Below are 25,536 nucleotides of genomic sequence, written 5' to 3'. Positions count from 1 at the left end.
TGATAAGGATGCTAATGTTATTGCAGACAAGTGCAGGGCTTTTAAATTCTGTCTCTACAAATAACTCAAGGATCTCACTGAAACACAGATTTTGGTTCCATAATTCTGGGGAGGAACCCGAAAGTCTGCATCTCTAAAAAGCTCCCAGGTGATGCTAATACTGCTGGTTTGGAGACCACGTTTTGATGAGGAAGGTTATAGATGCTAAGACTCTAGACACCGTTCAACAGAGCCTTCTGCAAAAATGGAAATGTTCTGTATCTGTGCTGTCCAGTGAGGTAGCCGTAGGCTACGTGTGGCTACTGAGCACCTGAATTGTGCCTGGTGAGACAGAGAAACTGAAGTTTAAATAAAATTAAATTAAAATTAATTTAAATGCAAATTTAAATAGTCACATGTGGCTAGTGACTACTGTCTTAATGAACATCAAACAGTATATGCATCTCTACGATTGACAGCTACCTCCAAATCGCCCTCCATAGAGGCTGTGCCAATACACGCTCTCAGCAGGTCTACCAGCATGCTGCTTCCCCGCGCCTTCAGCAACGCGGCATATGCTGTTTAAAATTGCTTGAAAGGCAGATAGACAGAACTGACATCTTAATTCCTGCTCTGACAGATGCTATTGGTGTCCTACCCACTAACTTTATCTGCAGAGCCACAGAGTACAGTTTCTGCATATTCTGCCCATATCCAACCGGTGTCTGGATCTTTCTGCTTCTCCTCCTGAGTCATTTTGAGGTGTCACAGAGCTTGCTATGCCCAGGCAAGGGTGGGCTCCCCCGGGTGGCTGGGAAGTAACAAGATATCAAGCTGTCAGATGCAACTCTCGACCAAAAAGGAATGGGAACCAGTGGATAAATACACAAGTTTCCCCATCCCTCAGTGGGCCAGTTCTTGCCAATTCCTCAGGCTGGAATTGAGCTCTTGCTGACTATGGCACTTACCTCCTCTTTGATATCCCTTTACTGACTTTTCTGCTTCCTTATCTCATTTTCTCCACTCCCTGGCTTCCTATATCACCTGCCAAATAAACTATATGCATACAAATTCTTGCCTGGAGATCTTTTTTTGGGGGTGGGGGGTGGGGGGTATGCAGGGGGACAAAACTAAGATAGATGGTACCAGAGATGGCCATAGAAAGTCAACCCTCAAGAATTTGCTCACTTCCTGGTCAGGGGGCAGCAAGGACCTCACTCTTGCGCAAAGAGGGAATAGTGATGACCCATGGCATGCTGTAGCATCACATTGACTAAGACTTTCACCTATGATTGTTTCGGGTGAGGTACAGGGACTGCTTTAGAGAACAGCCATAGCTCTTGAAAGACATGGGGTTATGGTAGTGATAAGGATTGTAGAGGTGGATGATGTTTAACTTTCCTGGAAGCCTTGAAGAAAGAGTATGGGATCCCAGGTCAGCCAACTCTCAACTCAGGGCGTATTATGAAAGCCAGGAAGATTCTCTGGCCAAATTTAATCAGACTCTCTCCTCTTGCAGCAGGAGGGAAGCCTATGCTGAATATTAGCCTCAGAAAACAAAAATGGAAACGCCAGAGCTGTGGATACCAAATGCATAGCCAGAACTGGTGCTCTGTGTTACTGTCAGGATTGTGAAACCTGAGCTGGTTACATTTGGGCGGATGCACTACGCAGTCTTAACCCCATATAACTGACTGTTCCGGCAGGCATGCTTATTTATAAAAAAGGCCTTCCCTTTTCTCCTGTGTCTTCTAACAGAGTTGTTCTTACCTTTCACTTAAATGAGATTCAACTGTAATTTATTTTGTTGCAAGGAGTGAATTGGGAATCCAACTTAATCTTTTTTAGAAAGCTATCTAGATCTGCAGGATCATTTATTGTATAATGCATCCGTCTCCACTGATATAAAATACCACCCTGATTATATGTTTAAATTCCAGGATGAATTTGGATCTTATGGGCGAAAATCCTAGGTATTTGCCAAACCTATTCCCTCTTTTTTATTTTTTAAGATTTTTATTTATTTACTTTTAGAGAGAAGGGAAGAGAAGGAGGGAGGAAGAGAAACATCAATGTGTGGTTGCCTCCCATATACCCTCTACTACAACCCAGGACCTTGCCTGCAACCCAGGCATGTGCCCTGAGCAGGAATTGAACCGGTGATCCTGTGGTTTCCAGGCCGGCACTCAATCCACTGAGCCACATCAGCCAAGGCTTTTCCTTCCTCTTTCTGGGCCCACACAGCTTCCCAGCTTCCATTCCTTGGTGAAACGGAGCTCCTCTCCGGAGAGACTTGGGAAGGCACACACTGAGGACGACGGAGCTGAAGAAGCAGGGAGCAGGAGTCCCAGAGTCCTTGCTTGGAGGAGGACCTGACGAGCAGGAACTCGTTTTGTTGGACTATACGAACATGAGAAATAATCTTTCATTTTATATGAGTCATTAGTTGTTTTTTTTTTTTTTCTTTTACACTAGATATCCTTGCTCCAATGGGCATAGGTCTATTTCTGGGCACTATTATGCTCCATTGATCAGTCTGCCTGCTCACATGCTAGTAATGCACTGTTCTAATTAATTTTATAATGTATTTTGGTACATAGTAGGGATAATCCCTTAACTTTTATTTTACAATTCCTTTTCTGTTTTCCCTTGTATAATCATTTCCCCACATAAACTTTAGAACCAGTGTCACAAGTTAAAATAAAATTTCCTTGGTATGTTTATTGAAATTTCATTATATGTGCTTTGCTATAGGAAGCATTGATATCTTCATTATATTTAATATTACATATTTCCATAGATATCTTTCCTTTGATTTATCTTTCCATAGATAATCATACCTTCATCTATAGTCTCCAATAACTTTGTAACATTTTCTTTAAAGTATAGGTGGTATTCTTTTATTTCGTTTATTCACAGTTTATTTAGTTTACTTTATAACTTTTTTTGGCAAAGTTATGTTATAAGAATTACATTTTATCGTTGGTTCTTGCTTGTATGGGATATCTACTATGATGCTGTGTTGCCTCTTAGTGTGATGTCAAATAAAAATAAAACATCAGTCTGACATTCAAGAAAGGTACTTAAAAGCAAAATAAATCTTTAAAAAAGTTTTAAAATGTCTATATTGCTTAGCAGAAAAGCAGGCTATGTAAAAAGAAGATATGCTGTGGGTTTATTCATAAGAGCCATTGAATGTCCTCCTTTTCGTCTGGAATTCCAACGAGCTATTGCATTTATGGACTTCCCGCGCAAGCATGGTCGCTTTGGCCTTTGAGGAAGCCCAGCAGACACCACCGTTCTCCACTAAGTTTCTAAATGTCTTGGAAACCGGCACTGGCATTCAGGCAGATGGAGCTAAAGATGTCGTTATTACTGGTAAAACGGATGTTGGGAGAACATGACTTAAGTCGGTGGCAACAACTGGTTTCTAATACTGCTCCCCCGAGACAGCCTCTCCACCCACTGGCTCCGCTTGACACCTGTAAGCCTCTCCCCGGGGCCTGGTCTTAGAAGCCTCTGGCCCGGAAGGACAGAGCGGCCGAACGCTTCTGTGAGAAGGCAGCCTGTAACCCTCTTCCTCGCCCCGGGAGAGGGAGAGGGAGGGCGAGCGGGGCCGGGCTGCCGTGGGAGGAAAGTCGGGAGTGAGGACGAAGTGGTACTCTTCCAACCGCGCGCAAAGCTGACGCCTAAGAGCAATACTTTTCAGAGACCCAATGTTCATACCCACAGTTTTTGGACAATAGTGTCCAATGTTAGATGTGAAGTTTAGGCAGAAAATCAAACTATATGCATTTTTACACTGTGTTGACATAGGCATCGTGGAGCATGGTTCTTACAAGGTTTGGTCCAGGAGAACAGATGACACAATAGCTGGAAAACCGTTACGAGTCACTCTGTGGACACAATTAGTGGATTGCAGGTATTATTTTTAGCTCTTTTGGACTCCTGAGTTTAACACACCTAGTCCTTGGTAACTGTTTGTTCTTGTATGATACCTTTATGTGTTCAGCTTACTCTCAAAGACAGCACACTCACAGGGGGGTGTATAATGGTTTATTACTGCCAAGCCTCCAGCGACCGCCGTTTCCTGGGCTCCTTAGTTCGCTCAGCGTTTTGTGCGGCCCTGTGATAGACAGGAGTGACGCCGGAGCCTGGGCCACCAGAGGAGCGCGCCGTCCCTGGGGAGGGCGGATGTGATCAGCGAAGAACGTGCGGTGCCGGGGCGCAGGACGAGCGCCCTCACCACAGGCCCCGAGCCACCTCTGAAGCGAGGGACTCGGACAAGCCCAGTTGTTCAAGCTCACAACGCTGGTGACTGGCTGAGGCAGTACTTGAACCTGGCCCGATCTCAAAGCCACCGACCTCTCCAGTGCCACTTCGTGACGGCGGCCGCTCGCTGCCCCGGGTGGGACGCCACTGCAGAGGGTGTGCGGCGGGGCTGCGCAGATCTCCGCGTGGCTTCTGCCCACCCGTGGCGCCGGAGCCCAGCTCCAGCTCCGACTCCGTCTCCCGCCTTGAGCTAGTGGGGTCACCTGTGCAGGCTGCCACGTAACCTTCTTAGGCCAAACCGACAGACATTTCCCTTTTCTGTAATGATCCCATTCTCCTTGATCCCCAACAAGCAGAGGCCGCTCTGCCTAAGCCTGAGGCCCAGAGGACGGACTGCTCGGGAGGCGTTGGGAAGTGACAGTGGATCGCTCCGGCTGATTGACTTTTTTGCTCCAGGTCACCTATAAATCAGCAATGTCAAGAATGATAAGGTAACATGAGATTCCATGAATGTAACTTATTAGTCCAGGCGGGTGGCAACTTCCAAACACTGTCTATATCAGAAGTTTAGCAGCAGAAATCCTAGATTGACTTAAAAGCAGGCAGGAGGGAAAGTATAATGAGGAAAACAAAGCCGGGCAGGCTTCGATTTCCCTAACCCCCCGACTGCACGTGCGGATAGGTTTTAAAATAGTGAATAAATGGATGCTTGTTCCAATTGCAAGGCAAAAATTTTAAATTACGAGCAACTCTGCTTAAAGCCCTGTTACTTCTCTCCTTATGGCAAGGACCTGCCCTCTTTGAACAAAGAAACTGAAACTCTGTTAACAGAAATAAAGTGGACGCTAAGGTGGTGGTTAAAAACATCAGTATTTAGGAGAGGCATGAGGAGAGCAGCTGAGACCCGAAATAACCACCACAGGATATTCTAATGAGGGCTGAGTTTGGAAATGAGAGCCAGTGTTTACTGAACGGTTCTTGTTTAAGGGCTTTGCATGTGCTATTCCTCACAATATGCTGATGAGTTCTCTTATTGTTAAAAAAAAAATAAAGAGGCTGAGTAGAGAGGGGGACCCCGGAGCCAGGCAGTTGCCCTCTGAAGCTCATACTTGCCACTGTGCGCGTGACTGTATTTCAGTCATGACGTGTCCCCATCTTGGCAGGATTCCCATCAGCCCAGGTGCTACGGCTCCTACACAGCGCTGAAGGCTGACGGCTTCAGAGGTCTGCTTGCTATTGAAGGGCGTTTTGAAGTTAGAGACATGGTAGGAACGCCACAGCTGTAGGCCAGGGAGGTCTGCAAAGGAAGCTGAGCCAGGCGGCTTTGGCCTAGCTGCCCCCTCTGTGATGGGTTCCTGCTTCGGAATCACAGAACCACTTACAAACTACTAACGTATAGAATGTCAGCTTACTGATTTGCAATGGGAAGACGCAGCCTTCCAGTGAGCGACCAGACTGTTTTCTGCTCAGAGAGCTCTCTCCTGAGAGTCCACTTCACAGAAACCTCGGGCACAGCTTCGTCTCTTGAACTTAAGCGAGAATAAAGGGGGAAGACGGCGCGGACGTTTGGGCCCCTGGCGCGCAGCCAGAAGCGCTGGCCGGGGCGGCCGGGGCCGGCGAGCTCCGGAGCACCCCAAGGGCGCTGCGGCTCAGGGCGGCCCGGCAGCCCCGCACAGGGCCACCCCGGCACGTACACAGCTGCGCCTCACGGGCCCCGAGCATTCCTGAAAGACCAGCATTCCGACGAAAACGCCTAGCCTTTCGGGAAAGTGTCCTCTTAAGATGTACGGTGAATGAGACAGTCTTGTATTAGGAAACATACCACTGACTATAAATTACTGGCAGTTCGATGAATATGTTGCCAGCAATTCAGAGCAACTACTGATAAAATAAAAATCAGTATTTGGAGATAATATCATATAAAGAATGAAGGACTTTGACCAAGAGGTCCTGAGAACCGGGAACACTTAAAAGATAGCAAAGTTATAGTCTATGCTTACATTTAAGTCACATTTCTCAAAAAGCTGTTGAAAATCTCATGCTTCAGTGATATCCATACCTAATCCTGAACACTGTACTGTGGTATTCCACATTGGTATTTAGAACACATATGAAGGCTGTCATGATAAGTTCGGTATCTTCCTACATGAAATTTCCAGTCAACAAGTAAGGACTGAACTTCATTCTTCTAAGAGAATTACAGAGCATGAGACTAAATAATCCAGGTGTTCCCAGAAAGGAAATTGATGCTCTTTTACTCTACCTGAGTTAAAACAATGAAGACTCACATCACAGTTCATAAGAATTGTAATAAATGACTGCTAACTAAACCAGGCGCGTAAGGTCAATGCTATGAACACCCTGAGATCAGATGCAATTAATTAGTGCTATGGCTGGGTTTTAAATCTTTAAAGTCTCAACACACACCTTTTTATTTCTTCTAGCACAGAAAATTAATTCACTCATAAAAGTAACTTCTTTTACAGAACTCTAATAAAAATTTTTCAAAATTTAAAAATAAATAACAGCACTATTTTGCAATTCTCATTTTACAGAGAAATAAAGCTTTGTGACACATAATGTTCTATCCGAATGAAAAATTAGGTCAGTTTGCTTTACTTTTTCACATCAGAAATAAGCATCCACACTATGACCTTTGGAAAATGAACTTAGTGACAAGAAAAATTCATCGGAAAATAGTCATGGGGGGGGGGGGGGAGGGATCTGGTGCCATCTAGTGAGTGGTAGTGGTAATGCAACCTTGGGTATCGGCCACTAAGTTAGGTAACACTATCATTTTTAGTTACGTGCAATTCAACAAGTATGCATATGGTCAAGGCTTGAAAGTTACATGCAAACATGAAAACAACTACTGTACTAGGATTGAGGAATAATTGATTTTTTTCTTTAAATGCCATCCTACCTGGAATCAAGTAGGTAGTTAAAAGTGATTACCAAGCATGATGAATGCTGAAGAGGGGAAAGACTTTGGCCAATTAAGTCAATGAAAAGTTCCATGCTTAAGAGCCAGTCAGACAGGGTCTCTTACTCATGGGGAAGCTGATGGAAGGCAGTATTTATGGTAGGTCAGAGTTAAAGATTTCACTTTTTTCCTACTATTAACACAAAGAGCTGGTTTGTTTCGGAGAAGTATCTACCCAGACTGCCAATAAAGTGGCATTCAAGAACTATAATGACGATCAATGCTCACATTGACCATCATGGTGGATGCAGTTCCCCAGGAGGGCTTTTTGACCAGCAAACTAGGGTTAATTTTTGTTTGGTTGAGTTTACTCAAATAGACCCCCTCAATACCAACAGTGCTGAGAGCGTTTTTAGCAAGAGCTGGGTTACAGCACCGACAGTCTCGGAGAGGTAGACTCCTGGCAACATTCTCATGGACTGGCAAGTTTGTTTACTATTACTAATTATTTTTTGGTAGCAGCTTTTGAGACTTACTTTCCTATAAGGCCAGGGTGCCCTGAGAGCTAAGAGCATGCCTCAGACATGCCTGTGGTTGTCCTTTCCTCCCTAGCATTTCTTACAATCCATGATTTGTTTCTTAGCTGTCCCTCGAGAGGGCAGGGGCCTTGTCTGTTCTGTTCATTACCATATACCCAGCACTGAATTGTCTGGCACATGTAAGTGCTCAATAAACGTCAGTTGGCTGAGTGAATAAATGAATGAATGAATCTCATACAGCCCAACTGACCTAGGAGAAAAATGAGAAAAGAGGGGAAAAGAAACACCGTCTCAGGAGAAGAAAAAAAAAGGTCGGGGACATCTGCAATAGCACAAACAAAAAAACACCCTGACAAAAGCGGAGACAATTACAGAAAAGGAGAAAGATAAGCAACAGGGATAGACTTCATGCCCACAAAATTGCCATCACTCAGCAACTGACGGTACCCGAAAGATTTTAAGTCAAAGTTAACAGAAAAACGAAGTGTTCTCTAGAAGACACATTTACAAATAAGTTAATGAAAACCCTGTTATTACATCGAGATGTAATAGGAGCCTAGTGTTCGGCTGTTTCAAGATGGAGAAGACTCTGCCGAATACACCAGGTGAATGTCCAGAGTCCCGTAGAGGGAGCGTAGCACATTGAGGACTTTTTCTTGAATGGTGTCAACTTGCTCAGAAGGACAGTAATCATCCAGACTTGACCTGGAACAAACAAGAGAAAAAAAAAAAACCACAAATAGAATGAGATCATACTGTGCAGTGAAGAAGAGCCTGTATGTGTTGATATCGATGTAAAATAGAACGAAAGTGTGCTGAATTTTGGAATGACAATAGTTAAAAGGTACTAAATGTTCACTCATGGCAGGCACATGACACAAAGTTATGTTCTTTCATCTTCTCAGCCATTCAGCCACCCTATGAAATAGGTACATTTTATCTTCCCTTTAAAGGAGTCTGAAACAGAGAAAGATTAACCTGCACAGGTCACATAGCTAGCAGCTCGTAAGCAGTGCTGGTGATAGGAAATGAACCCCAGGGCCTGTCTTCAAAGCCTCAGTGCTCCACCGCCAGGCTGATGTTTGCCTGAAAGGGACATGCTGCTTGGGAATCCTGGGGCTTATTATCTTTGACTGGGCATCCTGCTCATTCTTTTTCTAAAAAATATTTTATTTATTTATTTTAGAGAGAGGGGAAAGTAGGAAGAAAGAAGGGGAGAGAAACATCGATCGGTTGCCTCTTACATGCCTCAACCGGGGATTTGGCCTGCAACCCAGGCGTGTGCCCTGACCGGGGAACTGAATGGGTGGCCTTCCCGTGTGCAGGGCGATGCCCGACCCGCTGAGCCACACGAGCCAGCGCTTCTCATTCTTCTATGTGTATGTCAGGGCTAAAATTATGAGGGTAGAGGCTTTCCAACTGATAAAAGGGCCCCGCTTCTGAAAAGAAAGAAATGTCCAGAATGTCCAGAATGAAATGTGGGGATGTGCTAGTGAAGGGATTTGTTTCCCAGGTAGTAAGTATTGAGAAAAGAGCCAAGTGGGATGGGACAGAAATCCGTATTTTGGGGAGTCTTTCTAGAATCGCCAACTACAACTCATATGGCCAGGCAGGTACAACGTCACTGACAATGACGGCTGGATTAAGATCTGAAATGATTTGATCAGTGTCTCCTGGTTCTGAAATGGGGTGAGGCAGGGATGGGGGAGAGAGCACAGACAGTTTTACAGACAGATATATGGAATTAGTTATATAGCCCACTCCCTACCACAAGTGTTTTAGAACTAAAGAAATCTGTAAGACTTCTGTAAACTCATTCCATTCTCTGATGATAAGGTTATTTTTGAGGCTTGATGTAACTACTTAACACATAATAAATGATATAGAACAATTTTAAATCACTGTCCAAAATGTACATAAGGATAAAGACCTACTTTAAGAAAGCATCATATATAAAAGATTAATTTATGATAAATAAGGAACACTTACATGCTTTCAGAAAAATGTTTGGCCTCATTAACACTTTGAGAATGGTTCTTGATGGGAATGCCCAAGAGTTTTGGAGCTCTGCGGGTTCACTTTGACGGTCAAAGCACAATTAGGGGAAACGCGGTAGGGCTGCAAGAACGCCTGCAGCGTGCAGGGCAGCCTGCAGTGCACACAGGGGTCGCTGTCCTGCGTCCTGCGCCCTCTGCAGAGCCCACAGAGCACTCACGCAAGTGAGCAGCCTGGGCTCTGTTTTTAATTTTTTGAATTTAGAAGTTAATGCTCCTCTACATATGAACAAAGTATTTTTGAAAATGGATTTAATATGTACTAAATTTTTCAGAAATGAAACTCACTACTGTTAATTGAGGGAAGATTGGACTTTTAAGTTCAGAACTTTACCAAGGGGTTGTTCTGACTAGCAAAACCATGTCACTATGGCAGGTTCATGGTAGTTGGCTCATACAACGTGTGAGTATCTCTTTGCATTTGTAACCGTTACATTTAGTGACTCTTTGTAAAGTGGCAAGTCTAGTGTGGCATTTTTTAATACACATTGCCTTTATGAATTACTTTCATTTCTCATTTATGTTGTTACCATGACATTTTTGTGTATATACATATACAAATATATATTTAAATTCCATGTATAAGTAGGTTGCTGCTATAAACTAAGACTAAATGTCTGTGTACCCTCACTCCCCCTGCAAAACTCATATATTGGACCCTAATCCCCAGTGCGGTCACATCGGAAGGCGAGGCCTCTGGGAGGTGATTTGGTCAGGAGGGTGGGCGCCTCATAGATGCGATTTAGTGCCCTTAGAACAGAGGCCCCAGAGCGCTGCTTCCTCCGCCCCGAGAGGCTACGGGGAGAAGGTGTTGTCTGTGACCCAGGCCCCCAGTCCTCATCTTGGACTTCCCAGCCTCCAGGACTGGGAGAAAGAAATTTCTGTGGTTTATAAGCAATAGCTCCATGACATTTTTGTTACTGCAGCCTGAGTGGACTATGACAATTACATTAACTATGTATTATGTATAATATCTATATATTTTTAAATTATGCATGTATGTAGGCTAGATTTTCTAGGAATTTTGTTTCAAGATGGTAAAAAATGCAACAAAATGTTTGTCCTAAAAAATATAAATATTATTTATATATTTAAAGCACTTATTCTAGAATGTCAGTTCTATAGAAAACCAAAGATTAACATAGAAAAGAAAGATATATTCAATTGTAACTAAACATATAGTATGTTTGAATTTAAAACATGGCAGCAGCTAAATATTCCTCCATAGGACACAGAAATGGGAATTCTTGTGTTTATCTGAATAACATCCCCATCTTCAAAGACAAGGTAACAGGTTGTTTGCCAACTATTACTAAGAGTAAAGAGAAAATACATCTGAAATTTGAGCTGAGAGAATAAAAAATTATAAGAATTACTATATTAGTAATCATCAGATTAATCTGTGGAGCTTGTATCAATTTCCTACTGCTCTGTAACAAACTGCTACAAACTTAGAGGCTTAAAGCGCCACAGATTTATTACCTTAGGGTTTTGAGGGAGGTCAGAAGTCCTTGGATAAAGGTGCTGGCGGGGCTGCGCGTCTTCCCTGGCCTCTGGGAAAGAACCTGTCTCTGCGCCGTTCCCGCTTACGGGCTGCCTGCACTCATTCCTCAGCTCAGGGGCCCACCCTCCGTCTTCAAAGACAACGTCCCAGCATCCTCCAGCTTCTCCGATTCTGACCTTCCTGTCTTCCCTCTGCGGACCCCGTGATTACATTGCACCCGCCCAGAAAATTCAGGATGATTTCCTCGTTGAAGAGCCTCGAGTTAATCGACATCTGTCAAGTCCCCTTTGCCATTTAAGACAACATATTCACAAGTTTCTACCATTAGGATTGTGGCATCTTTGAGGGGACTTTATTCAGGCTACCACACTTACCTTGCAATTGTCACAAGAGTAGGCTTTGGCAAATTTTTCAGTAAATAATACACAGACTGAATAAGATGATCAATTTCTTGTTCTGTGCTGATATGGTGAGGAAGTTCTGAATAATCACAGGTTAGACCAGCCTGGTGAACCTGAATATAAGACAATTAAAAATTGTACTGTAAGGCTTTGCTGGTTTTAGAAGATTCTTTAACCATTTAATGCCCTTGCTGACAAGTCTTTTAATATTTTTGTGGCTTGGGATTATTTTTTCCTTAATAACTTCTGTGCCACAGAAGTTATCTATTCTATCAAGTTTGGAAGAACTGACCAATACCCTTGTTTGGGCCTGATGTCTTTTCTAGAAATAATTATTTAACTACTTTTTAAATTTATTTTATGATTATGGAGTCACTCAGTTTCTGTCTTTGAGTCTGATAATTCACATTTTCTAGCAAATTATCTATTTTACCTACATTCTAAAAACTGATATGAAACTACACATAATATTCTCACCTTATTTTTTGTTCCAACATATTATTTTCTTTTTAAGTACATGCACTTAGTACTACATTCAAAGCTTTAAGAGGGTATCAGGGAAAGTTTTCCTCTTATCTTATTTAACTGTGCATCCTTTTCTTGCTTCCTGTTACCAGTTTCTTCTGTGTCCTTTATGTATAAGCACACACTACTGATATCTGTATATGTCTTAATTGTAAACGACTGGCATTAAACTAAGTGTGTCTGAAAGCTGGAAATGGCTCCCAAGCTGACATTTTGCAGTTTCTGCTTTAAAGTTTGGAAAGCGGGATCTCAAATATGTCACAGTTTTGCCTAGCGTACAAGAGTGCAAAGCAGGGAAAAAACACTAATCTGCCATTTTATTGGAGGCTCTGGATTAACATCAAAGATTTCACTGGCAACGACCGCTCCATCAATGTATTACAGTATTATAAAATGACAAACCATGCTTTATCTTTTCTACTAAAATGACTGAAACACGTAGTGTTCTAACCCTGTAGCTATGGACACACTGTATTTGATTATGTAATCTGCGACCAAACCCATGACATCCCTTCTTTCAACATATAAAACCCTTCCAACCACCAGAAGATCCAGACATAATGGAACAATTAAAGTAGACCTGCTGAAGACATGTTCATTAATATCACATGAGTTCAAAGCATTTTTAAACCCTAAGTGTCCTCTAACTCTTTCATTTTTAGTAACTGCCATTAAAAAGAAGGATGCCTATGTATGGTGCCAGCAGGGTATTAGAAATATTGGGAGAAAACTGTGTAAAGTATGACTGTCTCACCGTTACGTTGTGCAAAATAATGTTAAATGTAATAAATAAAAATTAAATAAGAAAGAAGGGTGAGTCTTGGATTAGCCACTATTTAACCAAAACATTCTTTTGGGGGGGGGGCATTTTTTATTCTCATAAAGTTAACGTTAAATCAATATGTAAACTTTAGTGTAAATAAGGAGGTTTGATTATATTTCATGACTAAATAAAATACTAAAGAAAAACACTACTGAAGTACAAGAATCATTAGAACTAAAAGAACAACAGAAGGTTGGGGGTCTCAGCTCTGGTACAAAATCAGAGAGAGCAAAGGCACGTGATCTTCAGCTGGGAAAATCTGTGCTTCAAAGACCGCAGAATGATATAAAAATAAAAGAGATTATCACTAATGGCACTTTCTTTTGCCACTGAATTCAGATCACTGTTGGCAAAGTCAGTTACACAGTTGATACTATTAAAATGCACCCACCAGAGCACCTTCCTGTGTCTTTCTGTTTGGTTTTTATAATCAGAAAAGTTTACAGACTGATGAAAGAAAGGAGGAGGAAAGAAGTAAAAATAAATAAATGAATAAGTAAAGAATGAACAACATTAGAAACTATTCTTTCTGTTCTCTGGGAAGAAGAGATCTGACCAAAATAGAACACAGCTGGTTTGTTTCATAGATAAAATGAGGAAAAGTATGTTTTTTCTAGAAAACTGAAAAATGTTCCAGCTTCTAAAAAGCATGTATTTTTTTTCATCACTTAGAAAAATAATGCATTCACACGTCCCAGGAACACAAATAAAAGTGACCCACTTTAACAAAAAGCATATTTTTCTATCCAGAAAAATGCCCTTGAAAAGGGTCAATTTTTTACTTCAATATAAAATATTTACCATTTCATAGTCTGGCACGTCCATCCTTTTTTTCAAACTCTGTACAAGTGGAACCAGTAATTCCATTCTGGAAAAAAAGCCACACCTCAATTAAAAATCACACCACCTCAACCAAAATTACAGGAGCCAATGATACATTATCCTTGAAATTCATCATTAACAATATGTTTCATATGATTCTTGGGAAATAAAAAAGTAAAGCTGTTCACATACCAAATTAAAATATAAGAAATAAATGTTCCCTGCTGTTTTCTTACCTTTGTAAAAAGATTACAGATTATGTTAAATGCTGAAAATTAGCACCTGAGAAACTGAGATTTTCCTTGTCTTTAAAAATGGAAGTTCTACTGTGACTTTAAAAAGTCATTTTGATCAAAAAGAAAACTAAGTGTCTTAAGCATACAGTGTTAAAAGTTTCCTGAAGGTTTTAAGAAAAATTAAGGTCATATTTATTGACATATATACAATATAATGGGAAAAGTTCTCTGTTGTTTGATACAGTAAGAGTGGTGCATTTAAGGTATTTAATTTAGGTGGAACTCTCTAGAAGCCCTGATTAATTAATAATTCTAGTATTTCAATGCCTTCTCCACCAAGGTCCACTCGTTTGCTGGGAGGGAAAAAGAAAAAAGGAGGCAGGAAACCCTGTCCACCCACTCATCCTGTTACTGCTATCTTATGACTGGTTTCTTATGTTTACAATAGGGAGAATAATCTCAGGTTGTGGGTGATCAATTTGAAAATAAGCTAGTTTTGGTCTTCTGTGCTCCTGGGGACAAAAAGTTCTATTTTAATTTCCTGGTCTCTTGAGTTTATGTAATTTAAAAAGTTATTTTAGAGAAGAATAACTATGCTATTTATGTCACTATCCTTTCCAACTAGCATTGATACTAAAGGCATTCTCCGCCCTCCCACTGCCCTCCACAAATTAATAGATGATTTCCCTATTTTCAATGCTGGTCAACACTGAGAGAACTGGCCAAATAAATGACCCGAAGAAAAACCCAGCTTTCAAATCTTGCTCCCTGATGCTATGGGCAGCTTGAATATAAACTCTTCTACTTGTAGTTGGGCTATCCTAAAAAGTTTTTGCATTACAATTGGCAGTCTAGTAACTTACCTTTGTATTGACAGGTTAATTTTTTAAAATTTTATTTATTTATTTCTAGATAGAGGGGAAGGGAGGGGGGAAAAGAGGGAGAGAAACATCAATGTCTGATTGTCTCTTGCGTCCCCCCTGCCGGGGGCCTGGCCCACAACCCAGACATGTGCCCTGACTGGGAATCGAACTACCAGCTCTTTGGTTCACAGGCCAGCACTCAACCTACTAAGCCACACCAGCCAGGGCAGTTAATTTTTTTTTTTTATTCTACTTAGAACAGGGACTGTCTTACTCATTTTTAATCTTCCATGAAACCTGCCACCACATCTTACACATAGTAGGGGCAGCTGCTACACAGTGACTAAAAGCACACCGACTTACTATGTGATCTTGGGTGACTTAACTTCTGTGCTTTAGTTTCCTTATCCATAAAATAGAAACAATAATTATTAAGCCATAAGATTGTTTTAAGAAATAAATGAGATAATGCAAGGAAAAATCTTAGAATGAGAATTATATTGGGCATGTAGAAAATAATAAATGCTAACAAGTGCTAGTAAATTTGTGTTGAAATTTAATATTACTTTTTAAAAGCAATTTAGTAAATCTAGCAATATATCTAGGACTGAAATATAGTGGAGGTGAAGAAAAATGTCTGAGGGTCTTACCCAGGGTTTGAAGCCCATTTCTGTACAGTTTCTTCATCATCACTATCACACAAATCAGCAAAAGTAGCTTCTAAATCTTCTAACTGGTGAATTCGAGTATCAACACAATCTACCAAATCTTCCTTTAAATGAAGAGGAAAGCTGAGATTATAGTTATTCTTTCAAAAAACAAGTGAAATCCCATTACAATGAAAATCTCGGTTCAATTAGTTAAAACATGATTTCCATGTACCAGTCATGGACTTCCCCAATAAACACACACACAAATATTTTGGACGGTTGTCTGAGAGCACTCTAATAAGCTGTAAGATGTTATTCAATATGTGATAAATAGATAAAACCTGAAGAAATAAATGAAGGATACCTCCGTCAGGTTGGTGTCAGGCTTTTTAAATTGGTACAGCTCTTGTAAGATTTTATATTCCTCCTAAAAACAAAACAAAAAATTCATATATTAAGAAAAAAATTAATTTTTAAAAATGATTGTTTTAAGTAAAAAATAGCTGTGATTCTAGATCATCTTAGATAATTACTTAAAGATTAGTCTGGGAAAATCAGGCAAAATGTATAATTGAGATTTCATTGTAAATATTATCATTTCTTCAGGGTAACTCCATCCATCTGGGAATGATAAGTAGAGGCCTTTGATTATTTAGATAAATCACAAGGCTTCTGATATGCATATAGAATAAGGATTGTAAAGTACAGCATCACCATTATAAATCAATACTGAACTTAGAAAAAAGAGAGTAAATTTGAACCCTCTCAAAACAGATTTGGAACAACTTCCTGAATGCTAAGGCAGGCAGATATATGTGCCCATAAAATGCACCTAGGAATGATCATTTGGGTCACAAACTTAATAGTTTCTTAAATGCCTAATTCTATCTCTGTGTAATTAGGCATCTTCTTATTCACCAAATAATTTGTTATACAGGGTTTTATAGACATGGAATCGTTACAAACATGCAACCCAGGCACGTTTGCCATGACCGGGAATTGAACCTGCGCCCTCTCAGTTCGCAGGCCAGCGCTCAGCCAACTGAGGCACACCAGCCAGGGCGAGACTGACATTCTATAATGTACACACTTCTTCTACGATATGCCTTTGTTTTTTTCCAACCACCCATGTACACACTACCCCAATTAATTAATGCAAAATAATAAGTATTATCTAGAGCAGGGATTGACAACCTATGGCCTACAACATTTTTTGTGATGACCCTCAAATTATGAATCACATAAACGACTTTAAAGGATATGAAAGAACAACAAGGAAGAATATGTGACAGAGGCTGTACAGGACCGTTAATGAAGACATACTATAACTATCTGGCTTTTTGCAGAAAGTTTGCTGATCCCTAACCTAGAGAAATGTCATATAATTCTCAAGATCTATGTTTTAAAAATACCACATTTACCTGAGTGAATATTTCTTTGAAGGGATTCTTGACTGAAAAAAAATCTAAGTCAATATCTAAAACAAATGCATTCCCTTTCTTCAAAATTTCCAGAATTTCTCCAGTGCTGACTGTAGTCTGGCATTCCTGGCTTTCAGAAGAACATGAGTGGGAAGGTTCTAGGCAAGGCTGGACGCTTCTCTGTGTCACTGTGTCCTTTTCCAATCCTTCTGAATAAGAGTCATAGTTAGTAGAGGCAGTGTTTTCTGCATCTTCCAGTGCTAGCTTTGGTTTCTTAGCAGAAGACACTGCATCATTTTCTTCTTGACTGTTACAGAGTTTATATGGTTTTACCATAATTACATCCAATTGTAAAGGTTTTTGATTCTCTAGCTGGTCTTCAGTTACATAAAGACCATCACTTAGGAAGTAATGATCTGTACTTGTAACCCTGGATCAGAGGAAAAAACTATTTTAAAGATGAAAGGACAAATCAGCTGACATTTCATAAAGCATTTCTACAGCACTGCGGATGTATAAAGAACATGTTAGACAAAAACTGGGAGCTGTCTCTAATATTTGTACTTCCCGTCCTTCCGTAGAAATAGCATTCCCTCAATTTGTAGCTGGGCACCCAACTGCCCGAAGTCATAGCCCGTCCTGCAGCGAGGCGTGGCCATCTGACTGAGTTCTCGCCTTGCTCTCCCCTCCCCACTGACTGGCATACGACACGGCAGTGGCAAGCCCACCTTGGACTACGAGGACAAAGGCAACGTTCTAGAGACGATGGAGCAAAAAAGACCGAAGACACTGGGGTCACCCAACCTACAGAACTGCCCTGGAGTGTATGTGGTGAACTCTAATATGAGAAAGAAAGACACAATCCCGTTTAAGCCAGTGCTGTGGCTTTCTCTTTTACCAGTCGCAACGTTACCCCCCAAAAACTGCTTAAGACAAAAATTACATCTGCAAATAATTTCTCTTAATAGAAGCTCCCTCCAATGTATTTCAAAGCTTAATTAAACTTTATATAATCATAACCTTTTAATATAAAAACAATTTTTAAAAAATTTTGTACACATGCAGAACATATTTCACAAGTTGCAGATTTCTGATTTTAGACATACTGGCATGATCCTAGGTTTTAAACTATATTATGCCTTGGTAAGTATTATGAACAGTGAAATCAAATGCTTCTTCTAGAGGCAGACTCTATCCAAATAAAATAATGGTTAATATTTATTTCCTAATCACCCTACTCCAACACATACAGTTTTACATTTAAAAAGATATAATTTTCTCTGAAAAGATTAATGACACAATAAGACTAACGTCCAGGCTTATTGAAACCTGTACAAAGGCTGCACCCCTTAACCTCAATCTGCATTCTTCTTCAATAATGGGTATTTTACTTTGTTCATGTCAATACAAACACAATTTCACACTACATACTTACATGTATGTCTCTTCCATAAATTTCTACTTGCAGCATTAAAATCATGAGATAATCAAAATCTTCCTAATATTATTATACACTGAGTTTCAAATGTCTGTTTCAGGTTGCTCAAAATTACTTGATTTTGCAGCAATCTATTACAGGTTAAAGTAGGCTTACTCACTGAAGCACTCAATAAAGACACTACCACTCTTTCATATATACCAGTATTATGTATAATATTTATTGTATGAGGAACCCTATTTATTATTATATTCTCAATAAATTAAATTTCATGTATACACAATAAAGTTATTTGTGTAATTGATAAAAATATGCAAGAAAAGTTAATTGTATCATTAAGGATAAGTGAGAAGTAAAAAGTATCATTTTCAATGAGAATGATTATTTCATTTTCAATGTATTACCATTTAATCCCTATATCCTTCAGGTTATAGAAAGTTATAGTTCTACTACTTAAAACATTCATCCTATCACAGGAGAACTCAGAAGATGCACAAAACTTGGTTACATAGCTTATTTTACAAAAATAGTTGTACATGTAACCCAAACCAGAGAATTCTGTAATGTAATTTAGATTATCTAATCATAATAAAATTAAAACCCCAAATCTACTTGTTAGCCATTAGATTTATATTAAAAAAAGTGTGTTAATTTTGCTTTTTCACAGTTAATTCCTCCATTCAGCACACCATAGTTATATTGGAAGGAAATAGTAAATGTATCATTAAATGTGCAAATCTAAAAAGTATTTCAATGATTTAATGGAGTTAGTCATCAGCGGGGCCAGAATTCCAGAAGATGAAGATCATGTTATTCAAAACCAAACCTGGCCAACACCAAAATATAAATGGTGCGTGAGGAAGTTTAAGAGGCTTGAAAACTTGTTCCTGATGTTCTGAGAACTCTTTATGGAAGTGCTGAGGCTTAATTTGACTCTATATGTGTGTAGACACACTTACAAGTTATTACAGGAATCCAAAATGAGATAGAAGCAGCATTCAACCTCTTTTGTACTCATAAACATGAGGAAGTTACCTGATTGTTGTGGTAGAAGTATCTTTGCCTACTAAAAAGTGGTGTTTACCCTCTCTGATTTGCTGAGCCCACGTAGGATGAAGCCATATTACATGAGAAAAATGGCCAGCATAAACTGCAGGCATAATCCAATTCTCAATACTTAATTCTCTGGAAAAGAAATAGAGAAGAAGAATGAAAACTAACAGTGAGCGATTTTTTTTTCCCAAATGTACTTTCATTCACGATAATATTTTAAGGCAGCAGGTCTCAAAGTGTGGTCTCAGGGACGAGTTGGAAGGTTCCCGAGATACTTCCTGTGACTATTAGTTAAAAGCAATTTCCCTTAAGCATTGAGGCATTATTTCTCTTTTGCATGGTGCTGACATTTGCACAGGCGGAGCAAAGCCACGGTGGGTTGGTGCTGTAAGATTCATCAAGGCAACGGCACCACACTACACTAGCAGTCATTGTATTCTTCACAACCAACCACTAACCGCCCCCCACCCAGCCAGTTTCACATAAAAATATCCTTCATGATTAAACCTTGATCTTGAGTGTACATTTTAAAATATTCCGTGTGGTAAAACTAGAAGTGCACAGGAGGTACTACTGGTACATACTTTGAAGTCTCAAGGAAAAGCACTTGTGATTGAATGGCAAGCAAAACACCGTTTTTCTTGAAAGACAGATTGATAAACCATGGTTATTCAGATTTGAATATGAATTGTTGGATTATATGGTCTAAGCTTTCAAGAAACTACCACTTGTGAAGCGTTGGTATAGTATTAAAGAATATTCACTATTATCTGAAAACGCTATGAAAATTCTCTTACTGAATTTTTTTTCATATACTTCCACCAAAACAACATATGGCATCCTACTGAATGCAGTAGATATGAGAATCTTCTATGAAGGCAAATATTAAAGAGATTTATAAAAATTTAAACATTATTACTCTTTCCACTAATTTTTTTTAGAAAATGTTTTTCATAAAAATATCTTACTTATGCCAACATATGAAGGTCTATTGTTATTTTGAAATAAATATTTTAAACATTTGTTTTAATTTCAAAAATGATAAATACTGATAGTTATAACACACATTAAAGAAAAAGCTCAATAATTTTTACGGGTACTTGTGAATCCTGAGACTAAAAAGTCTAATACTATTATTCTATGACTAACTGTACAGTCTGCATACCTGCTTCATAATTATTTTCAATTTCTGAATCATAACACCTCTAAATAAACCAGTGGTCTGAACTGGGGTTTTGGAAAAAGTCAAATGTAATTAATTCAGACAAGCATCTCTCTGTTTTTTAAAGATATATTTCATTGACTGTTATTACAGTTGTCCCAATTTTTGACCCCCTCCTCCCAGTACCCCCATTCCTTCCAGCAATCCCTCCCCGCCTTAGTTCATGTCCATGAGTCATGAAATGTAAGTTCTTTGGCTTCTCCATTTCCTATACTATTAACATCCTACTGTCTATTTTGTACCTACCAACTTGTGCTTCTTAATCCCTGCACCTTTCCCCCCATTCTCTTCCTTTTCCCTCCCAAGTGATAACCCTCCAAATGATATCCATATCTGACTCTGTTCTGCTTGTTTGCTTAGCTTGTTATTTGGATTCAATTGTTGATAGTTGTGAATTCATTGCCATTTTATTGTTCATCGTTTTGATATTCTTTTTCTTATATCGTTCCCTTTAGCATTTCATATAGTATTGGCTTGGTGATAATGAACTCCTTTAGCTTTATCTTGTCTGGGAAGCACTTTGCCTTTCGATTCTAAATGATAGCTTTGCCGGATAGTGTAATCTTGGTGGTAGCTTCTTGTTTTTCATTATTTTGAATGCTTCTTGCCAGTCCCTTCTAGCCTGCAGTTTCTTTTGAGAAATCAGCACAGTCTTATGGGAATTTGTTTGTAGGTAACTCTCTGCTTCCCTCTTGCTGCTTTTAAGATTCTCTCTTTAACCTTCGGCATTTTAATTATGATAGGTCTTGGTGTGGTCCTCTTTGGGTCCATCTTGTTTGGGACTCTTAGTATTTCTTGCACTTGTATGTCTATTTCCTTCACCAAATTAGGGAAGTTTTCTTTCATTATTTTTTCAAATAAGTTCTCAATTTCTTGATCTTCCTCTTCTTCTGGCACCCCTATGGTGTTGGTATGTTTAAAGATGTCCCAGAGGCTCCTTAGCCTATCCTAGTTTTTTAATTCTTTTTTCTTCCTTGTGTTCCAAATTGCTGATTTAATTCTCAGCTTCATCCCCTCCACTGTTGGTTCCCTGTAGATTTTTATTTCACTTAATGTAACCTTCATTTCTGCCTGGGTCTTTTTTATACTGTTGAAGTATGCAATGAGTTCCTGGAGCATCCTGATAACCAGTGTTTTGAGTTTTGCATCTAATAGACTGCTTATCTCCATTTTATTTGGTTCTGTGCTTTCATTGGGCCATATTTCTTTGTCTCCTCATTCTGGCAGCCTCCCCATGTTTGCTTCTATGCATTGCTCTGCCTCCCTGTCTTAGTAGCGTGGCCTACTGTAGAAAAGGGCACCTGTAAGTTATACGGGGCAGAGCCTTAGATAATCGCCAGGGTGGGGCAACCCGTGTCGCGCCTCTGTGGCTGTGTCGGGGAGGGCTCGCAGAGGGGACAGTGCCACTGCCTGCCTCTGGAGTTCTGCCCTGGAGGAGGCTGTCTCCCAGCACTTGCCCTGCTGTCAGTCACTTCACTTTCTCCCTGTATGCCACTTGTGCCCCTCCAGCTGTGGTGCTGAAGCCCGGAGGGTGTGGGTCTGCTGAGTCTTAAGAGCATTGTGGATCCTTTAAGAGGAATCTCTTGAGAATCCTGCAGTTTCTTCTACTGCCTCAACCCCCACTTGTTTTCACAGCCAGGAGTTATGGGGACTTACCTTCCTGGCACTGGACCCTGGGCTGGGTGGTGTGGTCTAGGGCCGGGATCCCTTGCTACCAAGGCATCCCTCCTGATTAATATCCACCACACGTGGATGCGGGACTGCTTGGTCCATGTCTCTGCACCACTCTGTCTCTCTACCTCTCTGTGTGTCTCCGCTTCTCCTATCCCCCTTCCACTTGTCTGGATGAATGTGGCTTCTTTAAATCCTTGGTGTTGGACTTCCATGCAGCTTGCTTTTCTGACAATGCTGGGTGATATTTGTTTTGTAGTCTGGTTGTAATTTTTGCTGTAGTTGTCTAAGGAGGTGAGGCATGTTTACCTATGCGTCTATCTTGACCAGAAGTCCCGATCTAAGTATCTCTCTTTTAATTTTATATTAAAACAGGAGAATTACTGCTATGTAACTTTTTATATTATGTAAGTAGGCTACATTCTAACAAATATGTACATAAAGAGAAAGTGGCAATTTCATGGAACTTCCCTATAGAAGAGAGGCAAGTAAGTCATTATTTAGAGATACTTTAGGTACATCCTTCCTGAAGAATAAAATACAAATTACCAATTTCATTTCCATCGCTATGATTCTATAGAACTGACTGTCAGTAGGATTTGTGACCTGAAAATAAACAAATTGGTAGGTTGGAAAAATTCAATACTGGAAGGAGAGATATACAAATTAAATTACTGAACTATGTGTTTAAGACACATTTTTATAAAAAGATTTTATTTATTTTTCAGAGAGAGAAGGGAGGGAGAAAGAGGGGGAGAGAAACATGAATGTGTGAAAGATACATCAATTGGTTGCCTCTCACACACCCACAACTGGGGACCTGGCCCATGGCCCACGCATATGCTCTGACCTGGAATCGAACTGGTAACATTTTCAGCAACCAGCAAATTGGCATAGGCCAGCGTTCAATCCACTGAGCCACAGTAGCCAGGGCTAAGACACATTCTTTTGTGCCCCAATATTCACACTTTTAAAGCAGAGAGGAAGTGAGAACTGGCTCAGATAACTTTACAAGTCTCTTCTACAATACTTGTAAAATTCTATATTTTAAAGCAGAGGTTGGCAATCATTGACTGGGCCACCTGTTTTTTGTAAATAAAAGTTTTATTGGGACAAAACCACAGCCATTTGTTTACATAGTGTCTATGGTTGCTTTCCCACTACAAGGGCAGAGATAAGTAGTTGCAACAGAGACCAAATGGCCAACCAGCCTAAAATACCTACTACCTAGTTCTTTAAGAAATAGTCTGTCAATACTTGATTGAAATAACATAAAAAAGACAAACAAAGCAAACTTGTGAGCTTAACAATGTCTATTTCCCTTAACTGCTTATCATTTACTGAAAACTGTATTTCAAGCACATACAAGATCATTAAGAAAATCATATATTACCCAAAAAGAGTTTCCTTATCAAATACAGTGTCAGCTGGCATATTCACAGGAATAAGGAGATCTGGATGTGAATCAAAATGCACAAAACGTATATTACTGTCAGGAAGGTGTTTTGAACCAATGGCTCGGTATATAAAAGGCAGAACCTGTAAAAGACACATGTACACATTCAGAACTGGCATTGAAATCATGAGCTTACACTTAACAGCAGACTGAAAAACAATGCTAAGTGCAACTGCACATAATTTGAAGCATACCAAGCTGTTAGCAAGTAGGCAAATATAAGTAGAAAAAAGTGTTCACTTTATATCATTTAGATAATGACCTCAAGCTTTATGCTTTTCCTCAGAACTTTCAACATGCATCTCCAAAGGCTTTAATGGGCATCTTTTGATGCCACAATGAACTCAGAAAATGTGAGGAAACAGACAAAAACTGAGAAAAACCTGCTCGTTAATACACGCACTAACATGTGTTCAAGCTACCCTGGATCTTCCAGCTCACTTTAGGAAGGCATGGTTGGGCTAGGAGGTCTATAGGGCTTTGTCCTGTTACAGTCTCTATAGTTCTAGGTTTCATACCGAAATTGATTAAGCAAAGGAAAAAAAAAAACCCTCATAGGCACAGACAACTGTATGGAAATTACCAGAAAGAAAGGGGGATGGGGGGAGGTAGAAGAGGGTTAAGAGAGGTTAAATGATGATGGATGGAGACTTGATTTGGGGTAGTGAACACATAATACAATATACAGATGATGTATCATCGAACTGTACACCTGAAACCTACATAATTTTATTAGCCAATGTCACCTTAAATATTCAATTTAAAAAAACCACAGAGTTATATTAAAAAAAAAAAAAAAAAAGACTGCATTTGAAATCACCACCTAACTCACACTCGCTCGCTCTCTCTCTCATGCTCATACACACTATATGCAGGTCCTAAGAAGAGCAACTTCCTCTCCTCTTAACTGTCTCCATCCGTAAACCCGGAATTACCCTTTTCCTCTTTCATATCCGGAGAACTCCCAAGGGTTATTAATGCTACTTTCAAAGAAAAAAAAGTCTCAAATCCATGTACCTCCTTTGTAGGCTTCCAGAGGCCTGCACTCATGCATTCTAAAATAGCACTGCCATAACAATAGGAAATATCTTTAGTGTTTAGAAACGCGGGGCACCGCGTTAAAAAAAAATATATATGCACACTATGCACACAATAATACTGACGGCCCTATAATTGCCCCTATTTCACATATGACAATCCACATTCTTTACAAAAAGCCTCCCACCTACACAGCAGGACTGTGCTGGAGATGCCGGGGAGGGCAGGAAGCCTGAGTTAAGATGCAGGTTAAGGATCTGGGCTCTACAGTGAGACCGTCCAGTGGCCTGAAGCAACGTAAACGCCCCCAAAACGCCAGTGCCTATTCTCCCAAGGTAGCTTCCGAAGTAGTTTTGGTGTTTCCCCCCAATTCAATGCAGCTCGCTAAGGTAACCAATTCTGGTTCTCTCTGGCCTCCCCAGCGCTCCGCCTCTGTCTGCTCACCTCCTGATGATCCTCCACCACCCACACCGGGAGATCGGGGTAGCGCCGGAGGCCAGCACTTTCTCCCGCGGAGTCGCTCATGTTGCCGCGGCTCGGCTGTCTCGCAGTGAGACCGAGACGCTGGCCGAGGACCTGCTAAGGACAGAGAGTCAACTCCTACCGCCCGAGTGCAACCACGCGCTCACCCGGTTGCGGTTCTGGA

General features: G+C 40.3%; 1 protein-coding gene across 2 annotated transcripts; it reads right to left on the bottom strand.

Moving 5' to 3' along the window:
- Nucleotides 1-7,963: 7,963 nt before the first annotated feature.
- On the bottom strand, nt 7,964-25,511 carry CUNH5orf22 (chromosome unknown C5orf22 homolog). Of its 2 annotated transcripts, none has more exons than XM_054583910.1 (9): nt 25,335-25,511; nt 23,790-23,935; nt 19,486-19,635; nt 17,013-17,442; nt 15,956-16,018; nt 15,592-15,713; nt 13,822-13,888; nt 11,646-11,785; nt 7,964-8,418 (listed from the first exon to the last, which is right to left on the bottom strand). In XM_054583910.1, the coding sequence occupies exons 1-9, from the start codon at nt 25,413-25,415 to the stop codon at nt 8,286-8,288; spliced, it is 1,332 nt and encodes a 443-aa protein (XP_054439885.1). In that variant the 5' UTR covers nt 25,416-25,511; the 3' UTR covers nt 7,964-8,285. The 2 variants fall into 2 exon arrangements, with proteins under 2 accessions (XP_054439885.1, XP_054439886.1); XM_054583911.1 differs by lacking the exon at nt 25,335-25,511 and adding an exon at nt 22,946-23,002 and having other exon boundaries at nt 23,790-23,902.
- Between the last annotated feature and the right edge of the window lie 25 nt (nt 25,512-25,536).

This window comes from Pteronotus mesoamericanus, unplaced genomic scaffold, assembly GCF_021234165.1.
Source record: "Pteronotus mesoamericanus isolate MK-2021 breed Mesoamerican mustached bat unplaced genomic scaffold, CSHL_Meso_final contig_75, whole genome shotgun sequence".
In the NCBI taxonomy this organism is placed as follows: domain Eukaryota; kingdom Metazoa; phylum Chordata; class Mammalia; order Chiroptera; family Mormoopidae; genus Pteronotus; species Pteronotus mesoamericanus.
This window is presented reverse-complemented; position numbering and strand designations above follow the sequence as displayed.

Bases quoted from the DNA above. Each gene is read 5' to 3' on its own strand.
- CUNH5orf22 (XM_054583910.1), bottom strand. From the start codon at position 25,415: ATGAGCGACTCCGCGGGAGAAAGTGCTGGCCTCCGGCGCTACCCCGAT. The intron at 23,936-25,334 runs GTGAGCAGACAG...TGTCTTTTACAG, and splicing joins TGGTGGAGGATCATCAGGAG to GTTCTGCCTTTTATATACCG. The intron at 17,443-19,485 runs GTAACTTCCTCA...CCTCTGATCCAG, and splicing joins ACTTCTACCACAACAATCAG to GGTTACAAGTACAGATCATT.